This window comes from Drosophila sulfurigaster, chromosome 3, assembly GCF_023558435.1.
Source record: "Drosophila sulfurigaster albostrigata strain 15112-1811.04 chromosome 3, ASM2355843v2, whole genome shotgun sequence".
Classification (NCBI taxonomy): domain Eukaryota; kingdom Metazoa; phylum Arthropoda; class Insecta; order Diptera; family Drosophilidae; genus Drosophila; species Drosophila sulfurigaster.
Window position 1 is genome coordinate 49,016,349 of NC_084883.1, and position 16,771 is coordinate 49,033,119.

A 16,771-nucleotide genomic window follows, 5' to 3' on the forward strand; every position below is an offset into this window, starting at 1 on the left:
TTTTTGTAATGCTTACATAACTGAATAAAGAAAATAGCCACATTATGAATTCCATGCTGAGCGCTCAGCACACTTTTCACACATGCATTGATAGTTAGTTTACGGTTTTGTTCACACCGGAATTATCAGCTGATGTTCGTGGAGCAAGTGAACGAAAAATAGCATGTCATCTTTATTTCACAGCACTCTTTGTTCAGCTGGGTGGTCAAAAACTAACAGACTAAACCACAAGGCGGTGTGCTGTGCGAAATGAAGATCTTTTTCGAATGTTTGCACTGTTTATTCGCATACAAATAGACTGGGTTTGGACGGTTTTTGCATTGCTGCCGTCTACCGTCTGGCACTTGACTGACGTCAGTTGCTGAATCTTGTTGTTGTTGTTCAGCACAGTACATTTAGTGTGTTTGTGTTTTCGTGTTTGTTTATCAGACACCACGTCCCGTGCCAATTGTGTGCCACAGACTACAACTACGTGGTACGTGACGCTCTACAGCTGCTGCTGTTGCTATTGCTACTTGGCCCAGACAACTCAAAGGTGGCCCACGTCTCATTACAGAAATTTACATAAGTCGCTTTACAATGTAAGCGAGCATTGATCACTTCTACGCAGAGCAAAGTTAGCTTAATTTCTGAACATCTTTTCGTACACAATCATCATCATCATGAAATTCTTTCAAGTTCAATGTCAAACGCTTTACAATGTAAGCGAACATCGATCAGTTATATGCATAGCAAGGTTAGCAGAGTTAATTTTCTCAACATATTTTCATAAACGATCGTGAAATTCTTCGAATGTAAGCGAACATCGATCAGTTCTATGCAGAGTAGAGTTAATTTGAATTCTTAAACATCTTTTCGTACACGATCACTATCATGTAATTATTTCAAGTTCAAGGCAAGCGATCATTGATCAGTTCTATGCAGAGCCAAATTCGTTTAATTTTCTCAACATCTTTTCGTACACGATCATCATCATCATGAAAGTCTTTCAAGTTCAATGTAAGCGATCATTGATCAGTTCTATGCAGAGCAAAGTTAACAGAATTAACTTTCTGAACATCTTATTGGTCACGAACATCATCGTCATGAAAATCTTTGAGTGCATCGTATACAAAGCAAAGTTAGTTTAATTTTGTCAACATTTTTTCGCACACGATCATCATCACGAAAGTCTTTCAAGTTCAATGTCAAACGCTTTACGTTGTAAGCGATCATCGATCATTCAAGTTCAAGCTTTAACGCCTTACATTGAAAGTGAACATCGATCAGTTCTGCGCAGATCAGAGTTCGTTTCATTTTCTCAACATCTTTTCGTGCACAATCATCATCATCATGAAATTCTTTCAAGTTCAATTCCAAACGCTTTACAATGTAAGTGAGTGAGTAAGTCTATGCAGAGCAAAGCTACCAGAGGTAACTTTCTTTAACATTGGTCACGATCATCATCGTCATTAAAATCTTTGAATGTGAGTCTTATGCAAAGCAAAGTTAGTTTAATTTTCTCAACATCTTTTCGTACACCATCATCATCATGAAAGTTGTAAGCGATCATCGATCAGTCAAGTTGAATCTTTAACGCCTTACATTGATAGAGAACATCGATCAGTTCTGCGCAGATCAGAGATCGTTTCATTTTCTCAACATCTTTTCGTACACAATCATCATCAACAAATTCTTTCAAGTTCAATGTAAGCGATCATTGATCAGTTTTATGCAGAGCAAAGTTAGGAGAGTTAACTTTCTGAACATCTGATTGGTCACGATCATCATCGTCATGAAATTCTTTTAATGTAAGTTTTATGCAAAGCAAAGTTAGTTTAATTTTCTCAACATCTTTTCGTACACCATCATCATCATGAAAGTTGTAAGCGATCATCGATCAGTCAAGTTGAATCTTTAACGCCTTACATTGAAAGTGAACATCGATCAGTTCTGCGCAGATCAGAGTTCGTTTCATTTTCTCAACATCTTTTCGTGCACAATCATCATCATCAACGAATTCTTTCAAGTTCAATGTCACACAACAATGCGATGATTGTATATTTTTGTATTATTATACTAATGCGTCGGGATTTGTGTGTGTTTCGAGTTGATTTCGCGACATTTGCCTTAGTTATCCGCCCGACGACACTCACTTTTAACCTTGACATCAATTAACGTGTCAATGCTCCGGGGCAACATCGAAACTGACAAAAAATCTCAGTGTGTGTGGGGGCGATAGTGGTGAGAGCGGAGTTGAACAACAAATGCACTTGACTGTCATTAGCGGTGCCATCATAATCATTGAATTAATAACTTGAAGAATTTGTTGTGCGCGAAAAAAATATCATTTCATATCATATCATACTATAAAGTAGAGAGTATATAGCTGAGAGTATACACAGAAAAAAAAAAACACCTCGGGCGCCTCCTTTCACTTGAATTCAATTGAATTGTCAGCCTCCAAATTGACCGATTATCATTGTGTGTGTGTGTTAGTGTGTGTTTTTTTTTTATCTGCTTGACTCGCTTTCGGTCAAGGAACCTACCTGCCTCTCCTTCTGCTCCGATCGGGGCTAAAGATTGTGTGCAAACAAGTTTGCTGCCCACTGTGGCGATTGCCCACTCAGAGATCGCAACACTAAAAATAGCCACAAAAATCCATTTAAGTCGCATAAATCGAAGGCAGACCACAAACTGTCAGACAGACTGTTGTGGCTGTGGCTTCGAAAGCCGTAAAAAAGCAGCTAAAAACTAAACACCTGTCTAGATATTGAATCAATATTAATTCTAATACCATAATGACATTAGCTTAAAGTGTCACTTTAATTCATTATGTGCCAATGTGCAAACAAACCACAAATTTTCGCACCACAAAGTGTTTATACGCTTTTCGCATGATTTTAGACAACACACGTTAAAGTTCAAATTTGATAGACAACATTCGATTTAAGTGCTTATCGGACTGCCAACAAAGTATTCCAAGGCACTGTTAACTATAAAAAGTTTATTAAGAAGATTGAAACTGACTTTTTCAAATGATTGATATAGCTTTTTAACAATATTTAATGATCTTCAATAAAATATTCAAAAAGCTTCGTTTTAAGAATTTAAGCAACTTTTATGAATGATTGAAAGAGTTTCGCTAAAGGATTAAAAGAGCTTCATTAGAGGATTGAAGTAGCGTCTTTAGAAGATTGAAAAAGCTGCATTAAAAGATTCGTTACACGATTGAAAAAGCTCAGTTAGAGAATACAAACTGCTTCGATGAAAGATTGGAAGAGCTTCGTTAGAACATTGAACAAGATTCTCTAGATTTAAAAGCTTTGCTAGAGGATTGAAAGAGCTTTGTTAGAGCTTAGAAAGAACTTATTCAGAAGATTGAAATGGCTTCCTTAGAGGATTGAAAAATCTATTTTTAAAGAACTGAAAGCTTCGTTAGAAGACTTTGGAAGATTGACAAAGCTCAATTTGAGAATGGAAACAGTTTCGACGGAATATTGGAAAATTTCGATAGAAGTTCGAAAGCAGCTTTTTCGCAAGATTGAAAAAGCTTCGTTTAAGGCTTTATGAATTGAAACAGTTGCGATGTATGGTTTTCATATTCGATAGAAGATGAAAACATTTCCGTTGATATGGCAGCGTTAAAAGATTGTAACACCTTCATTAGAATATTAAAAATGCTTTGCAAGATCAGTCTTCTTTAGAAGCTCGAAGCAAGTTCATTAGAAATTTAAATTACTTTCAAAATTTTCTGAATGATCCAACCTCTAATACTTTCTGCTAAGAGTTCCGTTTTCTTAGTCTAAGCTCTATAATATATACAGTTCTTTTTACGACAAAAGTCTGTTCAGACGATACTTTGACAACAATAGAAAAATGTATTTGCATAAATTCGAACCCGAGTTCAACTTTTGCTACTATCAACCACACAAAGACTTGTGCAAAACTAATGTGATCGCTTCGTTGTGTGTAGCGTATCGCTGTGCACGTGTGTCTATAGATATGACTGTGTCGCAGACGCGCTCAATCAGTCACCTGCAATAAAAATTACACCAACAATGGAGGCGCACAATTAAAACCAAAAAAAAAAAAGAGAGAGAGACTAAAAAACAATGAACAAAAACGAAATAAGCACAGCGACCGACAGCAAAAAACAACAACAAAGACGCTCAGCCGGTTGAGTCACCTGTCTGCTGCTGTTTGCGGCTGTTGCTGTTGTTGCTGCTGGGGTTGTTGCCGCTGTGGTTGCTGCTGCTGCTGTTGCTGCTGCGAAGTTGTCAGCGACAGCGGCTGGGAATGCGCAAAAGTCTAAAGTGCCACTTGTTGTTGTCGTTGTTGCCGCCGATGTAAAATTGAAGCCAGACAGAAAGACAAACATCAGACATAACCACATACACACACACACGCACACTCACACACACACACACACACACTTGTACATTGTTGACATATTCGCTGTACATTTTAATTTTAGTTGATTAACTTCATTTCTGTCTTGTTACCATTTATTTTATCTGTATTTTTTCTCCTCTGCAATCTGCAAATCGTAAATTGCTCATTGCGCAAACATTTTCCACTTGGTTTTCCATTGACGTGATCAAGCTAAACCACCTGACTAACTAATTAACTGACTAACTAACTAACTATCCAGCGCATAACTATTAACTATCTGATCCCGTCTAGCAACCTCGTCTCCTCTTCCCCTCTCTCTCTCTCTCTTTTACTGTCTGTCTGGCTTTGCTATTTATCTGGCCAGACAGCGACGTCATTAACTCATTTTGATTTTATTTGACCTCGGTCTCCGCCTGTCATTTCCATTGTAACTGTACATCATCGAGAGAGACCTCAGGCGACAGACCTTATAATGATTTACTATGTCATTAAGGCTAGTATGCTGATCACATTGAACAGCCGATGGCAGCTACAAAATTGGGAGAAATTGCAGAAAGCTGCAAAATGCTGAATCATTTTTATTAATATTTTTAAATACTCAAATTAAACCCCTATATTATTAAATGCTTAAGTTAATCCCTTTTAATTTCTAGTTAACAAAATATTCGTCATTATAACATAACTATATTTATCACTAGTCTCTCTCTTTCTCTCTTTTGAGTCATTTTATGATTATGACGTTGATTGCAAAAAATGTGAAATGAAATTTATATCTAATCAAACGGGACCGTAATTGAAAGTTCTTTTTTATTTATAACTTTGTAAAAACCAATGCAATTTGCGAAAATAAATATAATGACACCGAACTGTGTCAAGTTTATAAAAAGATTTAATCACTGTTTTAAATGTTTCATCATTAAAAATAACTTTAACTTTTTTATATTCTAAAAATAATCTTTAATTTAACTTCATTCTTCAACTCAAATTTTTAAATTGATAAATCACTCATAACATTCTTTGCCTATTGAAATTTCAATTAATTATTTTTTATTTTATAAGTAGGAAACCGTTTAATGATGTTTGCTAGTATTCTGTTCTTTTTCAAACTTCAAAAGATTAAAGGGATTTATCACCTATCAAATTGTATCTTAAGAGAAATGATTTCACACTTTATAGGAAGTGTTCTATTGGAAGAATTTAAATAGATTAATTAATTACTGATCAAATTGTATAGTACGTGGAGGAATTTCTTCTTTTAAAGAACTGTTCAGATATATTATTATTATAAATTGAACACTCATCAAATTGTGTCTTAAATGGAGAAATTAAAGTAAAGTAATCTTTACTCTTTCAGCAGTCTTTTCATCTAACAATTATTTCTCTTTACGGTACTCAAATTTTTTTTTATTTTTCTCACTGATTAAATTTTGTTTCAAATAAAGAAATTTCTAAGTTTAGCATTATTTTAAATAAAGTATTTTCTACTTTTTGGAAAGTCTTCCCTTGAAACGATTATAAGTGAAATTTATATAAATTAATCACTGATCTTGAATGATGAAATAAGTTTAACATTGTTTATCTTTAAAAAAAAGTGTCGTAATTGCATTAATTTCAACATTTTCACTTGCTAGCATTATATATCATTCTAGAACCAAGTCGAACGAGCTGCATACTAGTCTTCAGTTGTAATATCTTGCGAAGCTGGCAATCGCAGCTGCCTCGGCATACATACTATAGTCATAACATGCTATAGTCATAGACGTAGTCGTCGAACTCGTGTCGTACCTATAGATATGGGTACATTGGGGTCTCGCTGTCTCATTCTGATATCAACTCGTGCTAACTTACACGTACAAACAGAGAAGTGTGTGTTTGTGTGTGTGTGTGAGTGCTTTGAAATATACGTTGGCTAAATAGCTTGGCTAGCATAAGTATAACATGTCTGATTGTGGGCCTGTTGGTTTGTTTATCGGCGTTCTCCGCCCATAGTCCGCCCACACACACACACACACACTCGCAATCGCTCACTCATGAATGTGAATGTGAATGTGAATGAGTATTGGGGTATATCGGCGAATGCCAGACGATTGCGCATGTGTGCTTGATATCGCTTAAGTCGTCTGCTATCTAGTCTAGACGCATACGCATTTATATACACATGTGTGTGTGTGCAAATGTGTGAGCAGACAGACGGACAGACAGACAGACGCACGGACAGACAGACGAATAGTCTATAGTTTGATAGAACGGAACTCATTGCGTCTGGTCGTGGATGTTGTTGAGGCTTTGTTTCATTTTTGTGGCACTCTTTTGTTGGCAAATATTTCTCAAAAGCGTATTTTTAGCATTTTTTCGTCGGTGTGTATTTTCAGACCTTTAAGTTTCAAAACATTTCGTAACGGTCTGTTTGTTTATATTTCTCTCTTTCTTTGGCCAGAGGGCAAGTGGGCGTTTTTTTTTTTTTTTGCTTTTGTGCTTTGTGTTTTTGTATTTTTGCCACATTCCTGGCTTGTTAATATTGCGCATAAACCAGAGGTGGACTAGAGATTATTGTTATTACTTTGGTCATTTCAAGAACGAGACAAGATCTCTTGTTTTTCTTATTTTTTTTGCAGTCAAAGTTAATTGCAGCGCTGTATAATTAGCTGCGGATTTGCAATTACAATTTATAACTCATACGCCACGTTGTGCGCAACACTTAATGAGCTTGCAGGCAAAGCCGTGTCTAGACTTTAAAGCTTCGAGCAATTATTAGCTTAAGCATATTGCTGGCAAGTCAATTTTTATAATGTTTTCTTTCCGCCTTGTTTTAGGCCACGTTTTGTTGATCGCCATTGGTGTTGCCGTGTGTCTGGTCTGTGGCAGCGTCCTGGTGACTGTGATAACACTGCGACGCTCCACAGCAACAGCAGCAGCAACAATAGCAACGCGCAGCATACGCCACAAACAGCAGCAACAACAGCAGCAGCAGCGTCAGCAGCAGCAGTCGCAACGACGACGCGGCGGCACAGGAAGCGGGAGCGGGGTGAGCGGTGGTGCAACTGCAACTGGGGCAACTGGAGCTGCAACTGCAACAGCGACTGGAACTGCCTTTGCTCTGGCCCTGCCACTAACACAGACAACGACAGCACAAGCGGCGGATCAGGACGAAGCAGCTGGAGCAGCAGTCGTTGCACCAAGAACAGCGGCAGCAGGAGGAGGAGAAGTAGGAACAGCCACAACCCCAACAGCAACAGCAGCAGCAACAACAACAACAGCACTTTTGTCAACCGAGCCGGAACATTCTGTACCCGTAAGTACACACATACATAGTACAAGTAAAAAAAAATAAGTAAGGAAGCTAAAATCGAGTGTGCTCGACTGTGAAATACCCGCTACCCATTTTTAACAAAAGCAATTATTCTCACAATATACCAAAATAATATATCACAACATACTAAAAACTATACTAAATGGTATATTTGTAATATTGATATGGTACCACATTCCGTTATTGGCCATACAAAAGTATTTATTTAATACCTTCCACAATTTTTATCTGATCGCAATCAAAAGGAATCACAAGAATTATAATTACTATTACATGTACCAAAAATTGAGGCTCTAGCTTTCAAATTAGGTTTGTTTTTCGAGTTTTGGCAATTTGTGGGGGCAGAAGTGGGCGTGGCAAAAATTGGAAGCAAACTTGATTTGCGTGCAAACATAACAAATGCTGTCCTACAACAATTATAGCTCTATGTCTTATAGTCTCTGAGTTCGAGGTGTTTATACGGACAGACAGACAGACAAGGCTAGATCGTCTCGGCTGTTGACGCTGATCAAGAATATATATACTTTATAGGGTCGGAGATGCCTCCTTGTGCCTGTTACATACATTTCCTGGCGTCACAAAGTTATAATACCCTTCTATCCTATGGGAAGCGGGTATACAAAAAGTGGGTGGCATTCTAATCAAGCTGCATGTGTGCGTGTGTGCGCAGAGCAAATGGAAATGGCAAAGCAAAAAGGGAAAAACGAAAGGACAAACAGACCAACGGACAGACAGACAGAAGGAGAGACGCAGGCAGCGGCGACACGTGTCAAAAGTTTTGCTCCAACTTTTTGCTTTCCACTTGCTTTCGCTCTGCATTGCGTTTTGGGCCAAGCCCACAGAAAAGGACAGACAGACAAATGCACAGAGCGAGAGAGGGAGAGGCAGGCAAACCTAAAGACGAGAGAGGAGGAGAGAGAGAGAGACACACAAACAGTCAGCAGCACAGACAGACTGTAAGTCATTGGCGGTTTGTGGGTGACTGTGGTGGCAAAGTCCTTGAAGCAACAGCTCGCGACTAGGAGAGGCACACAAACGCACACACACACACATACACGCAGAGACAGAGACTCCTCGTTATATAACGACGAAACTGTTGGGAATTTATGAACTCTTCCCTTCCCAACTGCAGCTCTCTGGCTCCTTTGGCTGGTGATTTCTTTTTCTTTTTGTCAAGCCTTTTGCTTTTCCACGTTCCTTTTTATCATGTTATGCAATGTCGAGACAACGTGGGACGTGCCACGTCTGCCCCATTGTGCAAAAGTATCTGCCGGATGCACAGCACGTCTTGAATACGTCTCAGTCGCAGTCTCAGTGTTATTGTGTCTGTATTTGCCACTTGCCATTCCAATTTTCGATCGCTTGGCCGAATTCAGCAACAATTTTATGTCTTTATTGTAATGATAGTAAATTGAATTTGTCTTAAATCGTTCGCGTTGTCAGCTGCACCTGTTTCATGCTGCATACCTTGTTTGTCAGCTGTTATTAAATGTTTAACTCTTTACGCAAGGCTGGCAAATTTGTGGTTAAAACCATTAAATGGTGAAACCTTCAAAAAGACTGAGATGACAAAAGACCAGAAAGCAAAGCCGCCAGCTAAAACCAAAGCCAAAGCGACCGCAACGAAGTGAGCTGTGGAGAGTTTTGGTGCTTGGAGACTTTTGACAAATTGTTGCTCGGTGCGCTGACAACTGAAACATTTGCACATTATTCATGACAAACCTACACACAACATGCTTGCCATGCAAAAACCACAACAGTACAGCATACATGGTGAGGAAGTAGTGAAATCACTGGTGCATTTGTCTACAAAAATATAGATAGTTGTAACCACTTACCATCTTCAGTAATCAAGCACCACTAACGGAATAGCAAAGTAGCTAGTTCGTGGAGACAATCGCACTGAAGGAACTTTGCTACACTCACACAATCGCTCACGTGCACATCTACATAGAATATGCTTTAATATGATTTTGTGTTGTTTTTGCCGCGCTCAGCGCCTTCATCCTCTTTGCTCTCTCTCTCTCTTTCGTCTCTTAGCATACGCACACATATGCATGCGTGACTTGGCATTTAGAAGAGAGCGGGAAAGAGCAAGAGGGAAGACGTAAGTGGATGCGTGGGTGTCTCGCAAACACACACACACACATATACACATACAATCGTAACTGGCAGCCAACGCAATAAGAAAACACAATTGCCGCTAATAACCCAAGGCGTTTTTGCCACAGACGACTTTCGTAGACGCCGACGCTGACTGCGGGCTGCGGGCTGCGGGCAGCGGCAGCGACGTCCACACAGTGGCAACGTTGTGTTTTAATCGAATTTTATTTGCCGCCGTTAGCCAATGAATAATTCAATTTGATTATTAAATGTGAGCCTCCGCGTCTCGTAGCCCTCTCTCGCTCTGACACACAGACAGACAGGCAGGAGATTTTATTATTACCGTTATGTGTTGCACGCACAGAGCACAGACGCAGAGGCGAATAAAATAATTAGCTTCAACACACTCGCACGCGCACAGACATAAATACTATTGTTGCTACTACATACATACATACATATTTTTATGTAAAACACAATTTAAGCAGCATTACGAACAAAAAAGAAAATTTTCCATTTACCGTTTGATTTTGAGTGCGTGCAAAATTAACGATGAAGTGGGGGCGCGGCGTGGAAAAGGCGAATGTCAATTATGTAGGCAAAAATCTTAACATAATGTAAGCCTGCTGTTAGCACGTGTGTATGTGTGTGTACACACTGGCACTAACACATGCATACGTGCACAGCATACATTTCATCATATGTATAATTTAAATGGGGGGTGTAAAGAACGAAACAAAGTCTCTGGGAAAAACGAATTATTTGCTAGATTTGTCATTTGTCACGCTCACTTGAACACATCAATCGCCAGGTGTACGCGGGTTGTGGGGCTGCTCACTGCTGCGCTGCGCTGCCGCTGCCGCGAAGAAATAATGTGGGACATGCAGAATCGTGTCATCAACAGCAGCAGCTATGAAACGATACGCGAACACGTTCGACGTGCAGTCTGCGATATTTGTGAAGCTTGCACAAATTTTGCAAATTTATGTGCAGCTCAGCTATACAGTTAATATTTCAACGCAGCTGTTTTTGTTTTGAATAAAAATACACAAAAAAAAAAGTTTTTGGCGGTAACAAACGCGAGCACGATTTCGATTTCAACTGCGCAATTGAAGTTACCAAAACTTTGCCATAAAAATCGATCTTTGTCATAATTAGAGTTTTATCGATGCATCGCTAGTATCGTTTCTCCACCTCTATTATTGCTCTTACGTGACACGGAATGCATGTACTTGCTAGTTGAGACGTGCTTTGCACAAAACATATGCATGTATGTATGTATATCGTAAGCCATCAGTGAAGTGTAACCAAGTGATAATTATCGGTATAAATGGATTTATATTAGAATAACTCTTTCGCGTTAAATGCGTTTCTTACAAATGTTACTTTAAAAGAAAGCTGATATTAAAGAATGAATCTAAAGCAAAAGTTTTTATTTATATTGCTTGGCAGCAAAGTACATCGATATTTCCTATAAAAAGAATCGATGTGCAAAACCATTTCAAAAACCCCCACCTCAATTTGCATGCGTATTTGTTTGTTTATAATATTTTATTTACGGTTACGCAAATATTTTAATAATGCCCGACAATATTAACAAAGCCAAAGCACATGTCGGCAACAAACAACAGCGACGCAAGTCTCAGCAAAAATTCAGTCTCAGCGAATTCCACGCAGAATGTGACAGATTAGTAGCACAAAAACCAACGAAAGTGGATGGAGGCCTGAATCAAGCAGCATGGTCTACAGTTGTTGGCGAGCCAAACAAGGTGAATCTGGCTAAATGCAATGGCTTAAGAGCAGGATCCATGGAGCTAGCTCCAAGTGGCGTAAAGCCAAACATTTTCATTGATCCGATGAGCGCAAAGCAAAAAGTTTGCAATGGCGTGGTGAGTAGCAAGGCAGAGGCTAAAGTCTCCAATGGCCTGGCAAGCACCCAAGAAAAAGTCTCCAATGGTCTTACGAGCAACAAGAAACAAGTCTCCATTGGAATGATGAGCAGCAAGACTAAGGCTAAATTCTCCAGGGACCCAGTGAGCCCGCAGGCTAAACTCAATGGTTTGTTCAACAAGCAAAAAGTCTCCAATGACATGATGAGTAACAAGGCTGAGGTTAAAGTTTTCAATGGCCAGACAAGCACTCAGAAGCAAGATTGCAATGGTCTGACGAGTAACAAGGAACAAGTCTCCAATGACATGATGAGCAACGAGACTGAGATTAAAGTTTCCAATGGCCAGACAAGCACTCAGAAGCAAGATTGCAATGGTCTGACGAGTAACAAGGAACAAGTCTCCAATGGCATGATTAGCAACAAAGCTGAGGTTGAAGTTTCCATGATAAGCAGCAAGACTACGGCTAAAGTCTCCAGTGACCCAGTGAGTCCGCAGGCTAAACTCTTCAATGGTTTGCTCAACAAGCAAAAAGTCTGCAAAAGTTTGATACCAATGGAGTCAGTTCTTCAACCTGTTCAATTAGCAGAGCAACCAACCAACCATGGTGGTCGACGCAGACACGGTCGATCGTGTCCACGTCTACCGACGCCAACGCGTTTTGTGCCGCCCGAGCTGCAGTCAGTGGACAGCATGACGTCTGCCGACTTTCGCCACGATCATGCCGCCCATGTGGAGAACATGCGCACCCGGCAAAAGGATCAGCAGCACATGCACTTCTTCCAGGCGATGATCGAGGACAACAAGCATCTCTTTGTGAGTCGCTGCATACTCGTCGTCAGCTGCGGCTCGGGCACTTTGGCGCTGTTGGCTGCGCAAGCTGGTGCCGCTCAGGTTTATGCCATAGATCGCTCCAATGCCACGGACTATGCCCGACTGGTGGTCAAAGAGAATCACTACGAGCATGTGATCAAGGTGTTGCATGGCAGAGTGGCAGAGATAGACCTAGAGCAACCTGTGGATGGCATCATTTGCAACTGGATGGGACACTGTCTGCTCTTCGAGTCGGAGCTGGTGCAGCTGCTCCAGGCACGCGATCGTTGGCTCAAACCCAACGGATTCATCTTGCCAGATCTGGGCTCGCTGTATTTGCTGGGCGCCGACGAACAGCGGCTGAAGAACGAAACCTGCAACTGGTGGCTCGATGTCTACGGCTTCAACATGAAGGCCCTGCGTCGCTATTCGCTCGCCGAGCCACGTTACGCACGCATTAAAGGCGATCGTCTGCTCACCAAGGCGCACAAAGTGCTGAGCTTGGATTTGAACACTGCCAGCATGGAGCAGCTGAGGATTGAACGCAACATACAGTTGCAAGTGCAGCGCGAGACATATTTGGAATGCTTTGTTCTATACTTTGACGTGGCCTTCAGTCGTTCCCATCAGCCGCTGAAGCTTAGCTGCAACCCTTGGCTAGGCGATCGCCTTAAATCGCTGTGGCTTCAAACTGTGCTCTTCGTGGATCAACCCTTTGTGATGCGTTGCAAGCACGAATATGTGGGGCAGCTGGCATTTAAGCCAGTGCGGCAGGCAGCGCAATTATCTCAGCTGAATCTGCATGAAATGCAGCTGGAGATTGAGTTGTCTGAGATCGTGACGAGAATCTCGAGAATTGTGGAAAGGCGTGTGAAGAAAATGTGGCTGATGATGCCGCGCTTCCAAAGCGTGCATGAGGTGGAAGCTTGCCAGGATCAGCTGCAGTTGTAGGCGGAAGTCGCAACAACATTACCAATATCAGAAAAGTTTTAGGACATAAATGAAATAATTGCTTAGCTTAATTATTGTATACAATTTGAATTTTATTCTAAGAGTTTTGTTATGATTTAATTACTGTAGGTAAATATGTCTAAAATCAAATAATTTATAATTTAAATTAAGTACCAACTTTCGTATTTTATAGTTATTTAGTTTACGCTTTTGTTGAGACTGTTTATTAATGTCAACTTGTCTCTTTCCATTTGCAGATGCTATCGGTACAGACGGCCGGCTGCGCGGGAATGGAGCGGCTTGGCGTTCCGACCCGCACATCATTGAGCACACCACCCGACGACAGGTAAGTTCAGCAGCAGCTGCTGTTCTTCTATGCAACCAACAAGTTCTAATCTTTATTACTCCATTGCAGGGATCAATTTAGATGTAGAATGCGCGTGGATGCAATCCAAGCACGCGAGCTTCTGGCCGTACGTAGCGAGACTGTGATTCGTAGCAACAGCAGCAGCAGTAGCAACAGCAGTAACAATCAGCAACAACAGCAGCAGCAACATCACAACAATAAGCAACAACATTCCCACCATCAGCAACAACAACAACAGCAGCAGCAGCAGCAACATTATCTATACCAACAGCAGCAGCAGCAACAACAACAACGCATGACAACTCCGCCGCCACCGCCTGCGTATCATTCGAGTCTGCCGCTTGGCAGCAATTACAACAACAACATTAACAACACGAACACGCAACATAGTATTAACAACACATACAGCGGCAGCAATGTGTCGGCCCGTGGTGGCATCGAGGCAACAACGTTAAAGTACGGCAACACGGGCAGCGGGAGCTACAACTACAACAGCTACAGCAATAAACCACCGGGCGATCTGAGCAACTCCTCCTGCACATCCACGTCGATGTCGATGTCATCGTGCGGCTCGCTGAGCAGCCACAGCAATGATCACCATCAACATTACCAATATCAGCTGCAGCAACAGCAGACCCCGCGTTGCCCACATCATGTACCACTGCCGGACAGCGAGTACGGACAGGATCGTCATCTGCAAATACGCAGCAGCTATCAGGTAAGTCTTTAACCCTGAATCATTCTCTCTAAACTTAGCTAATGCTTTATATCATCTTCTAGCAATCGGAAATCACACGCTCCTACACGAAGCCGCCGCCCAATAAAACCGTACGCGATGTGCCTGCCGAGCAGCTTTGTGCCGCCAACTCCAATTACCGCCTGAGCACAGCGCCGAATACGTGCGCCACACTCGCCGCTGGTGTTGCCACCTCCTCCACCTATGCGCTGGCCATAACGCACGGACAGGCGGCCACAACAGCAGCTGCAGCGATGGCAGCAGCAGCAGCTGGCTCATCATCGTCAACGAAATCCAAACCGAATGCCATAACCAAGTTCTTCTCACGCATCAGTTCACCCAAATCGCCCACGTCGCTGGCGACAAGCACAGCTGCTGGAGGAGGAGGAACACAGCAAGCAACCGTCACAGGCGGCGGCTCATCACTTGCCTCATCTGCCTCAATGTCGTCGTCGGCCTCATCGTTGGCCTCATCAGCGGGGATGCCCGCTTGTGTCTCGGCCTCGTCATCAGCCTCATCGCTGGCAGCCGCTCCACTGACCGCGCTGCCCATCTCCAATGCAGCCACACTTAAGAGCACAGCCTGCAGCTATGGCAGCACCACATCCGCAACATCAGCAGCAGCAGCAGGAGGAGCAACAGGGACTTCAACATCAGCTGCAGTGTTGCTGGAATCGGAGCAAGATGAGACGCAATAATTCCAACTCTAGCATGATGAATGAGCGTTAGCTAAACTTCGCGCTGGCACGAAAAGACTGTTTATTAGTCAGAATTTAATATGTAAAACGAGGATGAGACCAAGATGATCCAGCATCAGATGTGGGAGGAGACACACACACACACACACATACACACAATTCTGCAGACTGCTGTAAAAAAAGCCGCTACTAAAAACTCACAACATATGGAGGAGAGATCCATTTCCGACACATAGAGAGAATGAGTTTATATATTTTACTCTATTCCCCCCACCAAGCCAATCAATCAATCAGTCAAACAATCAATCAATCAAGCAAAACAAACACACAAAAAAAGAAAAACCTTAAAACGAAACTTGTTTTCATTTAAATGCTGGCTGGAACACAGAAATTTTTTCTTTAGTTCAATTAAATTTAATTATTATATTACTATATTATTATTATTATAAATGAATATACTTGTATTGTACACAACAACAACAACAAAACGAAAATGGAATTATTATCAAATGAAAAGAAAAACTGTAAATATTATTAACAAAACTTGTGAAGAGTTGACAATGAATGTAGCGAAATTTTGAATTAGAATTTGATTTGTAATTGTAATTGTAATTTGAATTTGAATTTGAATTGATTCCCCGCAAAAAATTAGCCGTATTATGTGTTCAAGCATTTTACAAAATACCTCCTCCTTCTCCTCTCCCCCGCACCCCTTCAGATTGTGGACGGGGGAGGCGTGGCATGTGTGGTTGGTCGTGCAGCAAATGTGCAGGTGTAAATTTTATTATTTAGTTTAGCCGAAATAGCGCAAATAAATTGATAATAAAATTAACGCTATGCTATGTATATACACATACATAAGTTAATCATAATGATATATAAATAAATATAATTAATGAAATAATACATATACTATATATGAAGCATATGGATGTATGTATGTATGTACATATATATATTGATATGATTGTACACAGCAATGTAAATTCTAAGCACAAATCTCAAAATTGCAATCGATTGCAGAAATATAAAAGACGTTTGAAAAGCAAAAAAAAACGAACACAAAATAACAATTTTATTTATTTATTATAAAAATTATTATATAGATTTCTAGCTAAAAACAAAAACAAAAGATATTTGGCGTCGTTATAACAAAACTTATATCTCACAAAAACAATATGCATAATGATAATACTTATTGTATTCCAAAAGAAAGAAAAAGGATAGATGACTTCGGCAAGCCGACGTAGAAATACCCTAGCAAAGGAGTAGAGATGGAAGAACATTTTAATTTTAAATAAATCAATCCTATATAAAAAGCATTTGGTCCGAGTTTAAAGTAAAGTTGTATACTTTAGTGAGAAAGTTTTGAGTTATTTCGAATCTATAATGGCTTCAAAGATAGCTAAGGAATGGGATAAGAAGTTGCCTTTAATCTGTATTTTTTCCATTTTTTCCATCCTTCATTCAAAAATATGATATAATATTCCCTGCTAGGGTATTTGTATTATGTACTGAGCGAAATTCCAG

The 16,771-nt window shown here is 40.6% G+C and overlaps 2 protein-coding genes across 2 annotated transcripts in view; both read left to right on the top strand.

Moving 5' to 3' along the window:
* Positions 1 to 15,555, top strand: part of LOC133843788 (platelet binding protein GspB-like) — a 97,751-nt gene extending 82,196 nt beyond the window's left edge. Inside the window, 4 exon segments of the mRNA XM_062277479.1 lie at positions 7,188 to 7,666; positions 13,698 to 13,786; positions 13,856 to 14,525; positions 14,588 to 15,555. Coding sequence (XP_062133463.1) covers positions 7,188 to 7,666; positions 13,698 to 13,786; positions 13,856 to 14,525; positions 14,588 to 15,241 — 1,892 coding nt within the window. The 3' untranslated portion in view covers positions 15,242 to 15,555.
* Positions 11,563 to 13,440, top strand: LOC133843789 (protein arginine N-methyltransferase 8). The gene has a single exon (XM_062277480.1). The coding sequence runs from the start codon at positions 11,596 to 11,598 to the stop codon at positions 13,438 to 13,440; it is 1,845 nt and encodes a 614-aa protein (XP_062133464.1). The 5' UTR covers positions 11,563 to 11,595.
* Positions 15,556 to 16,771: the final 1,216 nt, after the last annotated feature.

Bases quoted from the DNA above. Each gene is read 5' to 3' on its own strand.
- LOC133843789 (XM_062277480.1), top strand. From the start codon at position 11,596: ATGGAGCTAGCTCCAAGTGGCGTAAAGCCAAACATTTTCATTGATCCG.